A 22,624-nucleotide genomic window follows, 5' to 3' on the forward strand; every position below is an offset into this window, starting at 1 on the left:
AGAGGTTATTAGTAGTATGTAGTATGGTAGCTAGTTGAGGCATCCTCCCATTATAGAATGAACCTTCTTTTGCTTTTACTGTCTTAATATAAATTGGAAGTCCAGCACATTACCAGGAACAGATGAAGCAGTGGCTGCTTGAACATGAAGAATTCCAGGAGCTGTATACTGTATACAGGAAGCAACAGTAGTAGCAAGTATAGGGCTAACTGCTGTCAGTGCTCTAGATAGATTTTCTGCTAATGCTCTTGTTGCAATTGCTGTCGGTGTTCTTGCATATGCAACTGCTACTGGAGAGTGTCCTTAACAGAAAAGACATAAAAGTCATTATTAGATAAAACTTTAAAATTCTCTTACAAAAGTATCATTCTCCATTGAAAAAAACACTTCAGGCCATCAATATTTCTATGAAAGTTCCCTGATGTTAACAAGGCTTCTCTCTCAAATCTTGGTTTAAGAAGTGTGACTGAGCCCCATTGAAACTGTTATTTTGTGGTTACTTCAAACTCTATTTACTTATTTGTTCCTCTGCTGATTTTTTTCATCTACAAAGTATTTGAAACAATTTTGTGCACAAAATGATGTACAAACCTTTATCAATGCGTATAGTATAACACTAAAAATTATGTTAGAGCCTGTGAATTATTCTTATTTGAAATTAATCTTTCCAATCTCAAAGAACATTTGCTCAATAAAGCTTATGCAAGAACCAAGAGAATGGGTAAGAGTTGAATGTTTTTGTAATGTTCATAGTCAATAGTTATAGGGACATTTTTATCACTCGACATTTGCATGGACCTTAGTCCTTGATTAGCTAGGTCTTAAACTTTAGGTGGCACCTACCGCCTTTCTATTTCGTTAGGATGGTGTATATTAAATGTGGAAGAAGGGAAGGATGTATCCCTCCGTGAGGCCCTAGCATAATGGTCTATTCCTTAAGTATAGGTGAAAAAGCTGATACCAACCCCAGGTCTAAGGTGTGGCAATCATGTGCTGTCATCACAGCATTCAACTTCTCTGCCTCTCTTTTGGGGCTGCCAGTTTGCTAGAAAGACATAAATAATCTGGAAAGTCCCTTTTTTGAACATTGAAAAACTTGCATATGAAAAATAGTTACTATTGATAGAAAATAGATACAGTATAAAAGAGTTAGAATGATATGAAAATTTCTTTTTTAATCTTTTTTATAAATAAAATTATCTTTTAAATGCTTTTTAAATGGAGTAAATTAATCAAGAAACAAGAAAGTAGATAGAGTTTGAAGTAACCCTAAAATAAGATTGTTATAATGAGCCAAGCTTCACTCCTTAAAGAAGTTGAGGTTCTGTGAGAAGTTTTTGAATCTGTACTGTGCAGGAATTTTCAGAACCCTTACTGATAAAAACACTTTGAACACTAGACTCCATTTAGTGAGTTAGGTTTGGTTTGCAGTGAGCAGGTAGGATCAGAGTTACTGTTTAAAAGAGGATTCACTGGACTTCTGAACTTTATCAGAGGAAGCTAGCAATGTCAAGAGCTTATGAAGATTATCCCTATCGAAAGTTGTGTAATTATGTGAAGTGTCTACATTAAACTAGTCTAGTCTTCTCTGGCTTTTCCCCTGAAATAACTGCACATTCCATTTGTAGTTTTGCTTAGATATATATATGTAGGATAGAGTATTTTTATAATTGAGGTGGTATAAAGGATTACTGTTAACTTGGTTGACATCCATTGCTACTTACATTATTTTCACACTAGAGGTACTGTGAGGAAAACACAATTTTCTCCTTATTATTTAAATCACAGTATATCCCTACATGATACACATAGGTAATGCAGATTGTGAACTTCAAAAACAATTCCCATGCCCAATCCATGCAATAATTGCTAAGAAATACAAGAGGAGACAGCTTTATGTACAGTAATAAACAAACAATCTGGAGTCGACTAATATAAGTCTGATCAGTACTAAACGATTGAAGAAACTGGAAGACAAAGAGAATGGTACATCAGTTACCACTAGAATACTCCTTATATTAAGTGCATGTGTTTATTGACGGGAAGAAAAAGGGAAACTTTTAAATTTTTTAAATTTTACAGATAAAGGTCGTTTAAACCGAGCTTCTGGAGAAGCAATATGAACATCCGGGGAGGTTCTTAGAAATAATTTTCTTGTCTTTTTATTAAGAGAGAGCTCTTTAAAGTATATCATAACATGAAATAATTTTCTTTTCTTTTTATTAAGAGAGCTCTTTTAAGTATATCATAACACAATTAAACACCGACTCAAATCAAAATGAGATTTCTTGTTACAACCACTTAGCTTGTTGATGTTGACTCAATGTCAACATTGACCTTATTTTTTGACCGCTCAGTTCTTTCTGCTGTTTTATTAGAAGTGGAAAAACTTTTGACAAGTAGTGCTGAACATATTTGATTTTCTGATTTTATATCTTTAAAGTGCACATTTTATCTTTAACAAGTGAGAAAGTATTTCCCCTGTACTCATTCAAGCGTGAAAAGGGTCAGTGAGGTTAGATTTTATACAGTAAATTTATACACTCAAAATCTTCATTGAATTAAATTATTACAGATAGAATATACAGTAGTGGTAAATACTGTATAAAAGGAAGTACTGTACAGGTATTCCTCATTTTAATTTTACCTAACCTAGGTTTGAAAACCTTGAAATCCACAGCTAAACCAAATAATAAGGCTTTGATATATACAAGAGAGAAAATAAAAACAAAAACTATAAAATGAAAATAGAAATGAAAAATATAGCCAAATAGTGGCCAAGAGAAAGGCTATTCAGTGCCAATAACCTAGCCTAGCCTAGGTTTTGAAAACCTTGAAATCCACGTCTAAACCAATAAATAAAGCTTTAATATACTAGTACTTCTTAAAGAAAGGCTATAGTTCTGTGTATAATATATGACTGAAAGTTAATGCTATTACTGTAGTCTAAATGAAAAGAATAACTCGCTGTTTGAAGAATACGCTTAACGATGGGGCCACTGGAATAGAACTCTGTCATTAAACGAGGAGTTCAGTACGGTACCTGTAATGATAATACGGAATAAGGAAACTGTTTAATAATTAAAAATTAGACTGAAATGAAAAGCAAAAATATGTGAATAACAGAAATGAAAATGAAATAGAAAAGAGGGAAGACTGTGAAGAAAGTTTTAGCCTTTGGCATTAATAAGATTAATGGATAGAAATCCAGGTAGTAATAAATACTGAATAAAAGGGAATAAGGATAATATTGAATGAGGATGAGGTAAAGTAAGGAAGGGTACAGTATGAGGAATAAACTAGACTGAAATTAATGATGAAAATTTATGAATAGATGAAATTAAAAGAAAATAGAAAAGTGGGGAGAAACCTTTTAACCTTTGGGCCAACATTTCATTAACTTGAAACACATCTTTACACCAGTCTACTATTCTGAGTGGTGATGTAATGGTGCACAGTTTAAAAATTTTGCCTTTTGCTTCCAGTTTAGCAGCTTGAATGAATTTTAAGTGTATATTTTCTTATAATCTTATCACTAGTTCATCAGTGGATAGTCGAATTAGCATTTGGGGATTCAGCATATACAGTAGATAGGTTTTACTGTACACATGTTCTTATGAAAACCACAAAAATGAGAAAATATATTTCCTATAAGGTCTTACAAAGATTGGAACTGACTCACTAATTGATAGATGCACAGAAAATGTTTAGGAAAGAAAACTAGCTGCTATTGAGCTCATTAGCCTCCTGAACAAATATTTAAAAGATAAGCGTAAATAAATAGTACAGTATGGGAAATAATGTATGCTGTTAAATTAAAAGTTCTGTCAGACAAAGTCGGTTGGTCACAATTTTGAAACCAAGTCTCCCATTTGCAGCAGTCACTTCCTAGTTAATACATAAACTCATACAGTACCTAAAAAGAGAGGAAACTGTTTTTTTTTCAGCAAACAGCTATTGACCATACAAACAAGGAAGCTTTTAACGATTGGGAACCCACAGATCTATAACTGCATGCATGGTCTACTTCTGATGCACATGTATATTTTAAGATCATGAATGGGTTTGTATGATTTAATACAGTATGACACTCAAAATCAATATTTCTAGCATACTACATTATAGGGTGTTGATTTAAAAAATTTTGAAACAATACATAAATTACTATAAGTTTAAAATAAAGCAATCAGGCATGTCCTATTCTATTAGAATTATTTTAATGAGATGTAAGATTTCCTTACACCTGAAAAATGTAGCACGATTTATTTACTAACCTGTTAAGCGTCCCTTCCGAACCACCTCGCTGCTAACGTACCGTCATGCATTTTTTGCAGTTAGCGGTCATTTTACTAGTGATAGTTTTTCAAAGTTAGCATTAATTTTTATGCTTTTAATTCGTATTTATAGTTAAATGTAGGAATGTTAATTAAATAATAGAATGAAAATCAATTGATACTACTATTATTTTCTTTCAAAAGGCTACATAATATAGAATGGAAAATATTATACATCTATGCATTATTATTCTTCAATTATCGGTATCAGACTCCTCATCTAGTATTTAATTTATTTCATCGAAAGAAATACGCCTCATATAATGCCGCTCATTGTGAAAGAAGATAAATTACCCTCTCTACATAAATGCTTAGAGCCCACTGAAAGGAAACCAGACAGTACCAGTTGTCGAACGTCAAGCGACCTTCATAAAAATGTTGCCAGACACCATATAAGTTTCCATTTACAGCTTACGTATGCTGAGAGTGTTGCCAAGTGGTGTTCCTATAATTACTATAGGAGTTAATGTATTATTACGGGCCTGACAACTTGAAACATGCATTTAAAGTTGTAAATGTAATACCCCGTTGATGGCGGTGCCGAATAGATCATGGTGAACGTATTATTACGTGGGTGACGCCTAACAGGCTTATATATTTGTTAAATACATTGTCCAGTTAGTGTAGTACAGTACTGTACTGTGCTTTACTAATGTGCATATAATGAATTTATAATGACTCTTTATTACAGGTCATCGGTGTCCCAGTTGCAGGTCCCAGCACAGAAACTTTGATGTTACAACCAGCTGCAGTCTCAGCACCAGGGCCAGTTCAAGCCACAGTTGTTGCTCCGTCAACAAGTGGTACAGTCACTTACACAACAGCTACGCAAGTCACGGACCCTATTGCTCCTCAGCCTGTGCAATACACAGCTATTAATGGAGATGTTTTGAATATATTTCCGCAGCCAGACCAAGGTAAAGAATCTGCACCTTCTGAAAAGTATCCTGTTGTTGCTAAGCCTCATGATTGCACTGTGTGCGGAAAATCTTTTGCTCAGAAACACACGCTGTTTTCTCACATGCAGTTAACTCATTCTGACCTCTTCAGCTGTCCAGAGTGCTGTTTGGCATTCACCAGCCGAGAATATCTTGAGTCTCATAAGACTGAGCATCAAAAACTTCATGTGTGTCCTCGATGTGGTATGGCTTTTACGAGTAAATCTTTCTTAAGCCGACACCGTACACAGATGCATGGGAAAAACTCCTCTAGTACAGAGGAAAAGGAGAGATCATTTGCTTGTGACATATGTGGTACTAAGTTTTATCAGCAAAGTGATCTAAAGAGACATATGCTGGGTCATACTGGAGAAAAGCCCTTTAAATGCCAGGGTTGTGATGCAGGTTTTACCCGCATGTCTAGTTTGAACAAACATCGACGCATTCACACTGGAGAAAAGCCATATGTTTGCCTAGTTTGTAGTGAGGCGTTTGCATACCGTTACCAGTTCAACAGACACAAGGGTGTTCATAAGCGACTAGAGCAGGATGAGTACTCTATGCCGTATGTGTCTGTGGAATAATGTATGAATTTGTTTACAATATTGTACATGTTTTTACCAGTGTGCATGTAAAGTAGGTATATTTCTTGTCATAGCTATATATATTGTTTTTTTTTTATATAGTAATGTCTGCACTACGTAAATGCATAATGGCATTTATTGATAATTTAATGTAAATACTGTACTAAAGTTACTTAAAACTACATTTTAGATTTCTTTCTTAGGAGAAAACATTGCAGTTTCTCATTCATTTGTAGAAAAGCATTGCAGTTTGTATATACATGCAAGTTATCTCATCACAAACGTATAAGACTCCCTCTAATCACAAGTTGAACATGCTAATTTAAGGATTCAAAATTGCAACCACATACGTAATTCATATGCAGTTATTATTATTATTGATATTATTATTATTATTATTATTATTATTATTATTATAATTATTATATAATTTTTTCTATAATTATTATTATTATTATTTTTACTAATGTATAAGTAATTAACGCTTTATGATAGATTGAAATGTCTCCTCTTCAAAATCTTTATCTTATCCAATCACCCTTTCATCACTTCTAGGATAGCGGCAGTTTTCTCTCTACAAATCATAAAACTCTGGTTAAGGTTTAAGTATGTATCTTAGGAGCATACTGCGGAAAATTTTCAAGAGAACGGTGTGTTTATGAGTTTGACTTTGATCCTATATCAGTTAAGAAACCATCTCTCATTTATTATTGTGCTGCTATGCCAAGGTGTATATGTTCTATTCACTACAGAACTAATTGTTCTAGTCTAGTGATGAAAGGGAGATCAGCAGGTAAATACAATGGAGAATTTATATACCTTTGTTATAACAGATGGTTTTGGTACTACAACCACTACAAACATGCTTATTGTAACGAAAATACAAACAAATCAGGAGATATAAATATCTCTCAAAAGGATGTTAATGCCTATCAGTTAGTTGTGCAAAGATGACAATTGTGGAAGAGAGAGAGAGAGAGAAAGAAAAATTTGAATAATGATGGAGAACTTATATTGCAATCCAAGTAATTCCCACACTTTAGGTCCTGAAAACATCACAAACATTATAATGGTAGTAAAAATTACTAAAAAAATTATAAGATACAAATATCGTCCACAAAATGACTGATTTTGGTACTTATCCATTCTGTCTATAAATCATACTTTTATAATGGAGATGGCTAAAACATGAAAAGAAAAGATTTAGCTAGAATATATATTAGTGTTCAAGTATATATTCTGGAATTTTATATTGGCTAGATTTGAGAAACTTCTCATGTACCATTGGAAAGCTTGTTTTTTATTTAATTTGTTGCTTAATGATTATAACCAACAAAACATTTTATGCATCACTGAACAGCAGCTTTTTATTTTTTATATACACAGTATATATATATATATATATATATATATATATATATATATATATATATATATATATATATATGTATATGTATATATATATATATATATATATATATATATATATATATATATATAAATAAATAAAAACTCATTGCACAACAGTCCTCTTCAGCCAACAGAAGAGCACTATCATTCAAGTGATCAAATATGAACGGTTTGTGGAAGTCTTAATTACCAGAATTAGTCAACTCCTTTGAGGTATTCAAACAAGAGGAGAATACAATTGCCATTGTCACTGGTCTAATTGGCATTAGTGAGAAACTTCATCTGGTCATGGGGAATAAGATTTTGAGAAGCTGTTTGAATCTCATTTTGAGGACCGAAGACCAAGAAGATACTCTAGAAGAACCTGTTCCGTTCAATAAGTTTGAGACGAAAACTATTGAAAAAGTATTATCTCATAGATAGGGGTCTGTAGGTTAGAGGGTCAGGATCCCAAAGCTGATAGATTCTCAAGTGTCAATGGATGTTAACAACTCTCCCCTATACTACCGTCTTGTTCATGACTAGAAGGAGCAAAAAATGTGGCAAACTTCTTAGGACATACTTTATACCAGTGACCCCTACCTCAAAAGCCTTTGCAGATATTGAAACAACTTTCAGTATCCTTGAAGAAACCTGACTGATGAAGCTGATAACCTTCTCACCATTGATAAAGAAAATAAAGTTGACGACCCTCTCGCCAAATAGCCCCACTCCACCACTTATTGACCTCATCCATTTCAAGTTTATTGTACCAATTATAAAGGTAAGATTTTATTATAAAGTTTTATTATTATTATAAAACATTATAAAATCCTAACATATCAAATAATTTGTTAAAAGTTACCATAGTGCACAAAAAATAAGCTTATAAACAACTTCAGATATGAACACATTTCTGAAATTTAACTTGTTTTTAAGGTGGTTGGTGTAAGAATTGTTGAAAAGATTAGTTTTTTCTCAGCGAATTTTATCTGGTACTGTATTCACCTACCTATATTGTCTCATGAGGTGAGCGAGTGTCAGGTAAGTATTGAAATAATGAATTGTTTTAAAGACCTTTACTTGAGATTCATTTGAAACGATAGCTTCTCAACAATAAAACCAAAATACGACAATTGTGATTTTACTATTCAGTATCTGATCTCTCTGCAACATCATTGGATGCTTCCTCCGATTCTAGTCATTGCCGCTGCTGTATTCTTTAGTCTTTGAGAAAAACTTAATGGCTTTTTCTGTGTTCAAGTGATATAGTATGATATATCTATCTCATTCATCATTGATTTTTAATGCTCAATAACTTTGCCTTCATTGAGATTATCTCAGATATGTCTTCAGTTTGCTATTATAGAGGGTTTATAGTGCCCCATGCTGGATTGCTCTTTTATACTGAGAATAATGTTAGTAAGGAGTAAGATAAGCAGGCTAAAGCTGGAATTAGATTACGTTAGTTCCAGTGTAATGGCAGATCATGATTCGAATGTAGCTGTATTTCTATTTCCAAATCTTTAAGCTGCTCTTAGGTAATAGTCAGGACATGTTATTTATCCATTTAGTTTGAGCTTGAATTTTTATGGTTAGGATTGAGTTCAGAAGTTACCACTATGAATCTGAAATGTCTTTCATTTAATTTAAGTTCCGTATTTTCACTCGGTCATACACATTTGTTGATATACAGTATTATCTTGCAGGATATCTTATGCTAATGATGATGTGGCTTATGATATCATAGCTAGCAATGACAGAGCTTATGACGACAGGGCTAGTATAACCCTTGGTATATTTAGAATTCATGAAGAAAAATTTTTTTTCCTATGAACCTTTTTCTGTTTTGATTTGAGATATTCAAGGTATTATTTTATATCTTCCCTAATATTTTCTATTATTTTATCATTCTGTCACTAATGAACAGTGATATGTTTTACCCAGTGAACAGATTCTAATCATCACCTCACTTTTATTTTCACTGAGAATATAATTAAATGTATCAATAGTATGGTTTAGTTATTGAAGAAGTGTATAATTATTCTAATGTTATACTGCTGTCTCCTTAGGCATCTCTGTCAGGAGCAAGGAATTGACATTAATATAAGTATAGAGTAACAAAATGGCAAACTACAGTATGTGGAATAATGAATCTGAAAATAATGAATTAAAACAAATAAAATCAATAATCTCCATTTAATGTATTGGTCAGAGAACTGTCTGTTTTTTTTATCAGATTCTGAAGGTTTCTCTGTTTTTAATATATTTAAGAAGCATAGGTTTAATAGATACAATTTAGATTTATTTATTATAGATTTTTATCTCTCTATTTTTTATCGCTTAAATTTAATATTTATTAAATTTTATCATTCACGAATTTCTTCGGCCCAGCTCTGTAAGAGTTAAGTTTGACTTATTGGGTTGGATAATCTCTTTCATTTTAATAATGATGATAATGAAAACTAGCAGATAGTATTTGTAGCATTATTCAGTTAGGGAGTTTATTTTTATGAAAATCCCCTGATGTACATATTGCTTCTACTTGAAGCTGTGTCTATATTTACATAAAAATAAGAATTTCCTGTTCTCTCTCCCTGCAAAATGACTCCCCTTCTAGGAACCACCATGCCATCTGGTGGTTTATAGCAACTAGATAGTCGACTTGGCATGCTGCCTCCTGCTTTACAGTTAATTTTGTCACTGGTGTCTAAGAAGACATCCTTATTTTGTCCTGATACAAATTGAATTTCAGCACTGTAGTACATTTTAAACTAATAAATCTCAATGTAGCTTCGTATAACGTAAACTTATACTGACTCATGGCTGCAGTGTTGTGTTTATGTGTATGGAGGAATGTTGTTTACTCACATTCCCTTTTCTTTAAAGTTATGTCAGCTGTTAGTTGACTGCTTTGATTATTAATCAGATGTAAAGTTTAGCAACACCTTTACTTTTTTGTGTTGTTTGCATTTAGTTTAGGGTAATCCAGAGAACAGAGAACATTAGGGAAACTTCCTAAGTTTTGTGTAATGGTTATATTTTTGTTCTTAGGGAAACACATGATCTGCCATGCCATCCACATATGAAATACAAGGTTGCTGTAGAACACTTACTTCAGCAAGTGGAGGATATAAGTATCCAGACTACCAACTCGGTCTTCTGCCTCACAATCTAGTAGTCTAAGGAGCGGCAATGATCGTGGGAATGCAAAGGTTTTACAGCAGAAGGGTCTAAAGTAGATAAAGAATTTGAGGCTGTATGAGAAGCCCCCAAATCTGTTATGTGCTGTTCACAATCAGAACCGTTACTCAATGGAACGCCATTACCTTAAGACCCTAATCGAGAAGTCAGGTTAGGGGTAGAAATGGGGCTGGTAAGATCAAAATTATTGCCTTTAATTGAAGACTCACTGGCCTAATGAGAGTTCATGAAAGAAGCTAAAGAAATTAAGAACTCTTGAATCCCATCACTATCACAACTTTATTAATTCCTCTACCGTAATTGAGTTTGGTGCTAGCATGTCATAATCATAATCATCATCCCCATAATAATGAAATTGCCTAGTCTTGTCTGGATTTACCCCTGAACGAAAAGCAAGTTTCCTTTTGCCCATGGAACTTATAATTATGTCAACAACTATTGAAACATCCTTTTCCATGAGAGGAACAGTGAGGCTTTTACATTCCTCATAATGGTACAGTATTGTCCTTTACACAAGGCACAAGGAGAATGTGGATCATTATAACCAACAAACAATTCACTTGAACAATTTATGGAATATATGAAAAATCCAGCAGAAGACATTTTTACACACTGAAAAACCTAATAATCGGGAGAATGGAGCCGTGTCAGACCGATGCGACACGGAGACTGAAAAGACAGAAGTTTTGTGGCACGTTTCGCCTTCCCTTCTTGTCATTAACTGCTAACTGCTAGATTATCTCATTACTTCACGAGAGGTATGAATTTATTGAAAGGAAAGAAAATGGGAAAATTTTTAGCTTTAGTGGTAAATGTCAATAAAACAGCTTTCAGAGAAGAATCCATATGAACATCAGGTGTGTATAGAAATAACCAATTTTATAAAATAAAGTTTAAAAATTCATAAAATGGACTTGCTATTATCAATCCCAAATATAGAATCTTCTGAGTTGAATCCAGGAGAGACTTCTTGAAATTGTCCTGGATCCCCATATAATGAAAAGAGTAAACAAATATGGTATTCTTAGAACAAACCTTTTAAATTGATGATCACAAACTGATGTATTCATCTGAATAACCACACTTGCTGTACCCAAGTCCTTTCCCATGAATCGCTCAAAATAAGCCAATCCTCCAGAAAGTAAAGCACTTCTGGTCCCAGAATTCTTTACCATTTTGAGATAGTGGCACTTATTCTGGGGGAACCTAAGGTGTCATCCAGAGACCAAAGCATAGGGGCTTGAATTGGTACCTTTGACCAGTTGGCCAAACAAGAGGTATTACCTTGAATTGTGGTGAATTGGAATGTGAAAATATTCATTCGAGAGAGCTATTCAAGACATCCACTTTGTTTTTTTTATCACCCCCAGAGCTGTTGCGGGTGATTCTATATCCAAAAAAAATACTTTGCAAGAACTTGTTTAGGCTCAAGACATCTAGACCTGGTCTCCAACTCCTTGAAGTTTTAGGGACTAGGAATAACCCTTTGTAAAATCCCATAGCAGGTTTTAAGACCTTTTCTATCACATCTTTTTCTGGAATGTTCACAGTTTTTAGTTTTAATATGTGAGTATTCCTGGAAAAAGACCTCAAAAAATTTATTTGAGTCCCTCTCTCTACTTGAGCAACTGCTTCATTAATTTTTATTATAATTAAACATGGCCTTAAATAAAAGAATTGATGACTGTTTTTGTGCCTCAGAGACTGACCCAACCATAGTGGCAAATGACTAGCACAAAGGCTTATTGACAAAGCTTCTGAATTAATAAAGCTTAGGAAGCCCCATCTAAAAAGTTTTATCTAAATAAGTCAGATAATCTAGATTTAAATCCCAATCCTGATATCCTGAAAATTTACTTCTAAAGGACAATAACCTTTATTATAGTCTGCATGGGGCATCCAACCAGAGCACTGAAGAAGGGAAGGAAACCTTCCACAAAGGCACCTTGGCACCTCACAAGGGTTAAAACCTACTTTGTAGCTTTCCTGGGTGGAGCTGGCCAAGAAAGCAATAGACAACACAGGTGCACAAATCTTCAGCTAGAGGAAATCACTTCATGCGAGCCACTCAACGAGGATCTTTCTCTTAGGAATCAAGGCAGAGGTGGTTTTACACATCCCTGAGGAAGCCACTCCTCCTTTGCTTAGCATAGTGTATGTTAATAGAGAGTCTAGGGCCCCAATCGTCCATCTTTTCTGCATCTGAATCTGTGAATATGGATGCTACAGCAATGGCTAGCCTTCAGGCAACATCATAGCTGGATCAATCATCAGGAACAGTGGCCTTCTTTGCCCATCCTCAGGACCTGTCTGATCCTGAGAAGAATCTGTTTATAGAGCTAGTTCTGTCTGGCATGAAAGATGTCACTTTCCTAGCTCACCAGTGTGCTAACTAGTGGACCAACTGGGTCCTTAATTGGAGAGATGCTGTAGCCTCCAAATACGCAGACATATTGGTCAACAGAATGATTTGGCTTTGAGGAACACCCTGATTAGTCAGAGTCTAGCTCTCTTTCCACTCTAAGAAGTAGAAGGAACTGGATAAAGTCCAGCCAGGATTCACTTTTCCATCAAGCGGTCATGTTTGAAGTCAGCCCTGAAGAAGATCCCTACAACTTAGAGATCAAGGTCTACTACACCGTCAACTTTCTCTTCTACAAGAACCACAGAACCTGCACAACCCTGTTGTTCCCATTTTGACCAACCCAGAAGGGGAAGGGCCAGCAGCGAAATAGGACCCGTTAGGGAAGACAATCATCCTGCAACTGCCACGAGTGGAGGATGCCTAGCAAGGTAGAAGTACTCACTGGTAGAGTGCTGGATGGTAAAATCCTCCGACATGGATACTGCCTCTGATTCATTGGATCTCATCCTCCCCTTGCTCAGTGGCCTAATGGAAACATATTTGCCTGGCAATTGCTGGACCTGGGTTCGAGTCCAGCTCAAGCTCGATAGTTTCTTGTAGTGTTTGCAACCCTCATTATCCTTGTAAGCTAATGCTGGGGATTTTTGGGGGGCCTACAGGGCTACCTTTTGAGTCCTCAACAGCCATTGTCAGGCCCTAGCTTGGGTGGAAAGGGGGCTTGGTGCTGATCATGTGTGTATACTGTATAGTCAGTCTCTAGGCCTCTGCCATTCATGGGCAGCCTTTAAACCTTTAAAAGAAGTATGATCGCCAACGCACAAAGTCAACAGAGTGATCCATTCCTATTGAAGTGGCAAAGAGCCTCTTGTCTTTGTGGGATTTCTCAACGATTGACCTCTTCACTAGACTCAGCAAAAAGCTTTTGATCTAGTGCTCACCAATTCTGGATCAGATAGTGGCATTAGAGGTGCACTTCAACATCCATGGAATGGCCTCAACGTTTTATGCTTTTCCACTATTTTGCATCAATTGAAAGGTGGTAAACATGATGTTGTCTACCTCAAACTTCAAGATGACATTTGTAGCCCCCAAGTTGCCACAAGTAGAATGGTACTTAGACCTTCTGATGCTTCTTACCAAGGTTCCAAAAGAGTTAGTCAATTGGCCCAACTTGCTCTATCAAAACCATCTATAGAGGGACCACAACTTGGTGACATCCCTGTCCCTTCACGAGTGGAGGCTATCCAGCATTTCCTTTGAGCGTAAAGCCTACTCGAGCCACAGCTCATGAGATCTCTGGATACCTTTGAAAGTCCTCCATGGCAGTCTACTAGGCAAAATGACCCATATTCTGCAATTGGTGTCATATAAGGAATACTTCTACTATCGGAGCCTTTATTCAACTGATTGCAGACTTCCTTATTTCCCTACGTAGAATGAAGTTCCTCTCAGCTTTAGCATTGAAAGATTATCACCCTTGAACCAAGCCTTTAGACTGAGAGGCGTAGACCTTTCCTTTTTGAGGGAATTATCAATGCTCATGAAATTTGAACTGTCCTGCCTTCTGAGAGAACTCAACCCCCCAGAGTTCTGAGTTCCCTGAAAGGGGACTGCCTACAAGTCTTCAAGGCTGGTATCTGACAAGGATTTAACTCTCAAGATGGACTTCTTATTGACCATGGCGTCAACGAAAAGAGTAGGAGAGCTGCACAGCTAATTGTATCTGGTATGTCATTCCGAGGGAGGAGTCCTTAATTTATACTCTCTTCCTTATCTACCCTGTAAGCCCTAGGTGAAGATCAAAGTGGCTACTGACTGTGGGGATGGCTTCCTGTACCACCTGCCAGTAACTACCGGCACCACGTTATAAATTTTAACATCTAAGTTACCAGCTTCACTGAAATCTTACTCCTATCAAAGGACTCAGGTTTTTATATTTAAGAAAAATACAAATTACACAAAAATTTGTGTTGTTTTAGTAGAAGTTAATTATTTCTTGAATATTGCTAGATTCATGCTGCTTTACCATCTTTACGCAAAGTGAATTGGTCGGTATAGTCTGGATGAGTCTTGTAATATTTCTTTCAGTTATATGTTACATGGAGATGATAGGTTAGTAGTTCACATCAGCTTAGTCAATTAATTTTGCCGTCAAGCCTCAGTGATGTACAGTGGCATTGTAGTTTTTCACTTTGTTGTCTGAGGTTCGGTCATAGTATATTTTGATACCAGAGTTGGAGTTCAATTCCTGTGTAATTACTACTGGTTTACTTCTTATAACGGGGGAAATCTTACAATTATAGATCATGTATTTAAAGGTAACAAATTTCATTAACAGAAAAGTCTTCTTAGGGTTATGATTTGTGACGTTTATGTTTAGAAGAATGAAAGTTTCAAACTTTTATCATGTGTTAGGATAGTAGGTAAGGTTGGATGATATCTTACATACTTTATCATTGAAAATGATTAGACATATTTTTCAAAACTCATTCTAGTCAGTCTTATATCACAAAGAATATTTGAGTGTGGTTTTTTCTTCAAATAGTTAAAAATTCTTTTTACAATTTAAATTGAATTAATTTTTTGATGGATTTGTCTAGAATATTGAAATTATTTTCTTACATTTAGATTGATTATTTTGAAATCCAAAATATTTGATAAGACTGGTAAATATTAGTTATGCCAATAATGGTTCAGAAATATATTTCTTAAGATGTTATTGTGTTATAAAGTGTCTGGAAATACTTGTTGTTAACAAGTATGAAAGGTTATGAAATGTTTTTGGTAAAATTATGCTTTAGTTATGTAGATATTGATGTAAACAATGAACCAAATTCAAGCTTATTTTTGCAAAGATTGAAAACTTATAGTAAGATTTATAGAAGTGATGTAAACTGTCAATACACTTATCATCATATACTGGGGGAACATCTAATGTCATTGGTTATGATGGACTACTTATAGGATGAAGGCTTTACTCATTTGTTCGCTTCCTAGTCTATACTATAGTACTGCCTTGTTTATGGCATGGACACTGTATTGACATTTATGTGAACATGAAATATAATTCTTTTTGTATTTGGAAATTCACTCATAGTAGATTTAGCCAGCTTCACAGCATAGCTGTTATTAGGTTAGCATCCTAAACTAAACATAAACCATTGCAATAATAAAAAAAAGGATTTTTTTTTTTAAATCATATTTGCAAAATTGTCAAACAATCCAGAAGTGACATATTTTTTGTAGGTCATTATGAAAACTATTATATATTTCCAATATTTTTTTAATAAATGCACTCTTACTCCACAGTGTAATTGTTATTTTTATTGTGAATTGGTTTAATAAAAACTACAATTTTTTATGCTCACAGGGCTTTTCTAAGAAATTTTTCTTAAAGCTAAGGTAAACATTGCAAGGTAAATTTAAAGAAAGTGAATGACCCAGTAGGAGGAGACTAGGGGACTCAGATGAAAATTAAGTGACAAAAAGCAATGAAGTTTGAGCCAAATGTATGTTTTAAAGAAAATAATACCATTTATATTGTGCCACACCAGGTGCATTCATTCCTTTTCAGCAGGTAGGTATGTTTATTAGCATATTAAGAATTATTACTAGAAAGTAATACAGATTTTTACTGTATTTTCTGCCATTTAACAAATGTGTTATTTTAACCAGTGTTGAGTTCATAAAATGGCTTATTCAACTTGTGATTTGAATTAAAATGTTAAAGTGTATCATTGGGTTGTATTTTATGAAATATAGACATTTTTCAAGATTTCAAGACATAGGTGCACATGAAAATTTCAGCTCATCAATATTGTCGAGAGGTGTTTTATAATGACACTGCCATCGTTTGTATGACATATCAGTAGAGACACTTTTGCTGCCCAGAAATTTCACTTGTCTTATTAAGATGTTTTTTATGTAAAATATTGTGACAGAGCTGGTACATAAAGCACTGAACTTCATTAAACTGAAAAGTTAAGTAGATATCACCTATTTTCATACGGTATATATTAAGGTCTGTGAAAACAAGTGTTCCTGTGTATAAGAGGTCTGTACTGTATTAGTTTTTAAAGATTTAGCTTTAATCACTGTAAATTATAGATAATTTGAATGCCAAATGTGCAATAGTGAGTGTTTGTACATAAAATATATACTTTAGATGTTTGTTTAGAAAGAAATATAAATAAATGAGAGACCTACATATTGAACTGATCTGTTCTAAGACCTAAGAGGTTCTTCAAAAATACTGTGGATATGTGGTAAGTTACCATTTGGCCAAAAAAAAAATCTTCAGTCATAAAATGAGATGACATTAATATGTCATGGCATATATATATTTGTTTTTGTACTACATGCCTTTAACTTATTATAACAAACTTAGGGTAAAATATAACTGTGTCCATGTAACAAACCACCTCTGATTTTACTTGCCATGATAATTGGCTAAGTGAACAGACTGATGCTGAATTACTACTCATAAACATGTAAAGCAGTGAATGTGGTTATTATTTCTATGAATTTCCCCTGATGTTCATATTACTTCTCCAGAAGCCCGGCTTATCGACATTTACCCTAAATATTTATACCAAAATTCCCCTTTTCTTCTCCAAAAGACGTATTCCACTCTATTCTGAGCATAAAGAAATGCATTTTATTTTTTTCAATATTTAACTTAGCCGGTGATTATATAAGCTGCAGCTCTGCTGCTCGACAGAAAACTCTACGGAAAAAATCCGCCAGCGATCGCTATGCAGGTAGGGGGTGTACTTCAACAGCGCCATCTGTCGTGCAGGTACTCAGTACTCATTGTAAACAAAGAACTCAATTTTCTCTCTGTCGTGCTACCGGCAAGACCTACTAATTCGCTGTTGCTAACTGGATTTGTTTTCACAACTATTTGGTGAAGTACACTATTCTAGTTTTGAGCTTTCGCTGTGCAGGCTTTCTCTTCAATAAATCCTTGCATTCTTTTTTTGATATCGGATTATTTGTTGATGACTTTGGATAGTTTTTGAATTCCCCTTTGACCAATTCAAGATGGCTGACCCTTCTCAAGTCCCAAAATTCAGGAAGTGTAATGCTAGGGACTGTTCAAGGCGTCTTCCGAAGGCCTCTATCGATCCTCACACCGTTTGTTCCAATTGTCGGGATAAAACCTGTCAATTGGAAGATCGATGTGAGGAATGCGTTGGGCTTTCGGAATTCGATTTTATCGAATTCCAAAAATATACACGTAGGCTAGAGAGAGATAGAGTCAGGAGAAGTTCATCTCGTTCTGTTGATTTTTCCTCTCCTCATGCCCCACAACCTATTCCTTCCCCTGTAGTGGTTGCTCCTTATCCCCCTTCTGGCACTCAGGAACCTTCGATGGCTGACATGATGCGTGCCATCCAAGCTCTGGGTGAGAGAGTTGAGTCTCTGGCTAGTGACCGTAACCAGCTCATGGCGGACGTCAAGGAGCTGAAGTGTAAAAGTGCAGTGGGAAGTGGTAAAGTGAGTGATAGTGTTGTGGATAGTGTTGCGCTTGAGGGTTCGTCTGTTCGTGCCTGTCGTCCTCCTAGTCCGGGACCTTTTGCAAGCTCCCAAGTCCAGGGGAGAAGCAATGTCGTACGACCAATGGGTTCGAGAGGCTTTAATCAGCGAACAGACGTTCCCTTCGTGGTTTCGGGCGTATCTACCCAAGATCGCCCCACCCACACTAAGACGAGAGAGCCCATTTATTCCTCGTCTGCGGAAGAGGTTTCTCGTAAGAAACCATGGACCAAGGTCTCACGACCTCTTAAGCGCAAGTCGGTCCCTTCCGCGCAAGTCCAACGGCCCAGTTGTTGCCACTGGGTCAGTTCGGACTCGCTGCAGTCTTCCGATGACTGCTCACCTCCTAAGAGAGGCAAAGCGGTACCGCCTCAGGCAGTTACACCGTCTGTCGCCGCACCTGCTCCTGCAGACCCTAAGTGGTCTTTGCTGCAGACCATGCAGTACCAATTAACGTCTCTGATGCAGGACTTTCGTGCGGAGAAGGTTGCTGCTGCACCAGCCTCTTGCCTACAACCAACCACACACTCGGTTGTGCGTCCTGTGGACGCTGAGGCGACCTTCTTGCGCACTCCAGCTGAGAGAGTCCCGCCACCCATGCGTTCCAGTGTGCCCTGCCAGCCGCATGTTGACGTTCAGCGACGCACGGAACCTTCCGTTGACGTTTGTGAGGTACAACAACCGTCAGAGTTGTTTTGTTTTGACGCGGTGCATCAACCTCCGCAACCCAGTGTGGTTGCCACTGCTCTCCCACATCAGACTAGACAGTCTGGAGTAGACGCTGTGCGTCCCCGCGCCGCTATGGTTGTTGCCAGCTCACAGACTGGGCAACAGTTCCATGACGTTGCGTCCGGTTCAGTCACGCTTGCACCCGTGCGACCGGACTCAGCTAACCAGCCGATACCTACTCCATTGCCGCTTCCTCCTCAATACTCGGATGATGGACTCTCTGATGATGACGATGCGGCACACGTTGATGAACCACATTCGGACCTTGACGAGCCCAAGTCCACGCAACCCTCTTTGGACTTTAGAAAAGTTCTTGCTCTGTTCAAAGAGATGTTTCCGGACCAGTTTGTGTCTGTGGCTCCGCGCTCTCCTCCGTCAGAGTTTGCTTTAGGTACGCAGTCATCCTCGCCTGCCTTTACTAGACTCGTCTTCGCACGCTCGTCCAAGAGAGCTTTACGAGTTTTAGGAGAATGGATGCAGTCCAAAAAGAGTCTAGGGAAGACAGCCTTTACGTTTCCCCCTGCTAGACTCTCTTCCAGATCGAGCGTCTGGTATGCCACGGGAGAAGTTCTCGGCTTGGGAGTTCCTGCCTCTGCCCAGGGCGACTTCTCAAGTCTTGTAGACTCTCCCCGCAGGCTAGCCATGAGACGCTCTAAGATTTGCTGGTCACCTTCGGACCTAGACCATCTGTTGAAAGGGTTATTTAGAGCCTTCGAGGTCTTCAACTTTTTAGACTGGTGTCTGGGAGCTTTGAGCAGGAAGATCTCCCCGACTGAGAAGGAATCTTCCTTGCTCATCATGTCCTGCATGGACAAGGCCATACGTGACGGATCTAGTGAGCTTTCTGCATCGTTCGTATCCGGAGTCCTCAAGAAGCGTGAGAACCTTTGCTCTTTCCTGTCAGCTGGAGTGACACCGTGTCAAAGATCTGAACTTCTGTTTGCTCCTCTCTCTAAGTGCCTTTTTCCAGAGGACTTGATTAAGGAGATTGCTGCTTCTTTGATACAGAAGGACACCCATGACCTGGTTGCGTCCTCTGCCCGCAAAGCCACCCCTTTGCCTACCTTGTCAGCTAGACCAAGGATGGACACTCCAGCGTCCCGATTTATTCCGCCCTTTCGTGGCAGAGCCTCCAGCAGAGGAGGTGCTCGTGCCGAAGGGAGACGTGGGAAGAAGAAAGGAACCAAGTCCTTTTAAGGCAGAGTCTGACTGCCAGCTTCTTCAGACAGCAGTGGGAGCCAGACTCAAGAACTTCTGGCAGACCTGGGAGAAGAGAGGCGCAGATGCACAATCTGTGAAGTTGCTCAGAGAGGGGTACAAGATCCCGTTTGTACGAAAACCCCCTCTAGCAACGTCTCCCATCGATCTTCTCTCCCAGGTACAGAGAGGAAGACAAGAGACGAGCATTAAAACAGGAGGTGTCTCTCTTACTAGAAAAGGGAGCGGTAGTCAAAGTCCTGGACCATCAAACCCCGGGCTTCTACAACCGTCTCTTCTTAGTGGCAAAGAAGACAGGAGGGTGGAGGCCGGTGCTAGACGTCAGTGCGCTGAATGTCTTTGTCACAAAGCAGACGTTCTCCATGGAGACCACAAAGTCCGTTCTGGCAGCGGTCAGAAGGGAAGACTGGATGGTCTCTTTAGACCTAAGGGACGCCTACTTTCACGTCCCCATCCACCCAGACTCCCAACAAGCACAGCTCCTCTTGTGTTTACGAGGCTGATGAGGAATGTAGCCAAATTCCTTCATTTAGCGGACATCAGAGCCTCCCTCTATTTGGACGACTGGCTTCTAAGAGCTTCTTCCAGTCGTCGCTGTCTGAAGGATCTAAAGTGGACTCTAGATCTGACCAAGGAATTGGGTCTCCTGGTCAATATGGAAAAGTCTCAAGTGGTCCCATCCCAAACTATTGTGTATTTAGGGATGGAGATTCACAGTCTAGCTTTTCGGGCTTTTCCGTCGGCCCCCAGAACAAGTCAAGCCCAGTTATGCATCCAGAACATGCTGAAGAAGGAACGATGTTCAGTCAGGCAGTGGATGAGTCTGATAGGGACGCTATCATCCCTGGAACAGTTCGTATCGTTAGGAAGACTACACCTCCGTCCTCTTCAATATCACCTAGCTGTTTACTGGAAAAAGGACAAGACGCTAGAAGCGGTCTTGATCCCCATTTCCGAGAAGATGAAGTCTTCCCTGACTTGGTGGAAGGACAGTATCAGCCTCAGAGAGGGTCTGCCCCTGGCTGTTCAGACTCCCAACCACGTTCTCTTCTCGGACGCATCAGACACGGGCTGGGGCGCGACATTAGACGGTCGGGAATGCTCGGGAACTTGGAACTCGAGTCAAAGGACAATGCATATCAACTGCAAGGAGCTACTGGCAGTTCATCTGGCCTTGAAAAGCTTCAAGTCTCTCCTTCAAGGCAAAGTGGTGTAGGTGAACTCGGACAACACCACTGCTTTGGCGTACATCTCCAAGCAAGGAGGGACCCACTCTATGACGTTGTACGAGATCGCAAGGGACCTCCTCACCTGGTCAAAAGATCTAAACATTTCACTAGTAACGAGGTTCATCCAAGGCAACTTGAATGTCATGGCAGATTGCCTCAGTTGGAAGGGACAAATCATTCCAACAGAATGGACCCTACACAAGGATGTGTGCAAGAGACTGTGGGCCACATGGGGCCAGCCTACCATAGATCTCTTCGCGACCTCGATGACCAAGAGGCTCCCAATATATTGCTCACCAATCCCGGACCCAGCAGCAGTTCATATAGATGCCTTTCTCCTAGATTGGTCACATCTAGACCTATATGCATTCCCCCCGTTCAAGATTGTCAACAAGGTACTGCAGAAGTTCGCCTCTCACGAAGGGACAAGGTTGACGTTAGTTGCTCCCCTCTGGCCCGCGAGAGAATGGTTCACCGAGGTACTTCGATGGCTAGTGGACGTTCCCAGAACTCTTCCTCTAAGGGTGGACCTTCTACGTCAGCCACACGTAAATAAGGTACACCAAGGCCTCCACGCTCTTCGTCTGACTGCCTTCAGACTATCGAAAGACTCTCGAGAGCTAGAGGCTTTTCGAAGGAGGCAGCCAGGGCGATTGCTAGAGCAAGGAGGACATCCACCCTTAGAGTCTACCAATCGAAGTGGGAAGTCTTCCGAAACTGGTGCAAGTCAGTATCAGTATCCTCGACCAGTACCTCTGTAACTCAAATAGCTGACTTCCTTTTATACCTGAGGAAAGAAAGATCTCTTTCAGCTCCCACTATCAAGGGTTACAGAAGCATGTTGGCATCAGTCTTCCGTCACAGAGGCTTAGATCTTTCCAACAACAAAGATCTACAGGACCTCCTTAAGTCTTTTGAGACCACGAAGGAGCGTCGTTTGGCTACACCTGGTTGGAATTTAGACGTGGTACTAAGATTCCTCATGTCAGAAAGGTTCGAGCCGCTACAATCAGCCTCCTTTAAAGATCTCACTTTAAAGACTCTTTTCCTGGTTTGCTTAGCCACAGCTAAAAGAGTCAGTGAGATTCACGCCTTC

At 38.1% G+C, this 22,624-nt stretch overlaps 1 protein-coding gene across 2 annotated transcripts in view; it reads left to right on the top strand.

The window, feature by feature from the left end:
• Positions 1-7,214, top strand: part of LOC137642709 (zinc finger protein 850-like) — a 59,162-nt gene extending 51,948 nt beyond the window's left edge. For both annotated transcript variants that reach the window (XM_068375511.1, XM_068375512.1), the window contains exon 4: positions 5,026-7,214. In XM_068375511.1, the coding sequence (XP_068231612.1) occupies positions 5,026-5,856 (831 nt within the window). In that variant the 3' untranslated portion in view covers positions 5,857-7,214. The remainder of the gene's footprint in view (positions 1-5,025) is intronic.
• Positions 7,215-22,624: the final 15,410 nt, after the last annotated feature.

The sequence above is a fragment of the Palaemon carinicauda genome, chromosome 6, assembly GCF_036898095.1.
Source record: "Palaemon carinicauda isolate YSFRI2023 chromosome 6, ASM3689809v2, whole genome shotgun sequence".
NCBI lineage: Eukaryota > Metazoa > Arthropoda > Malacostraca > Decapoda > Palaemonidae > Palaemon > Palaemon carinicauda.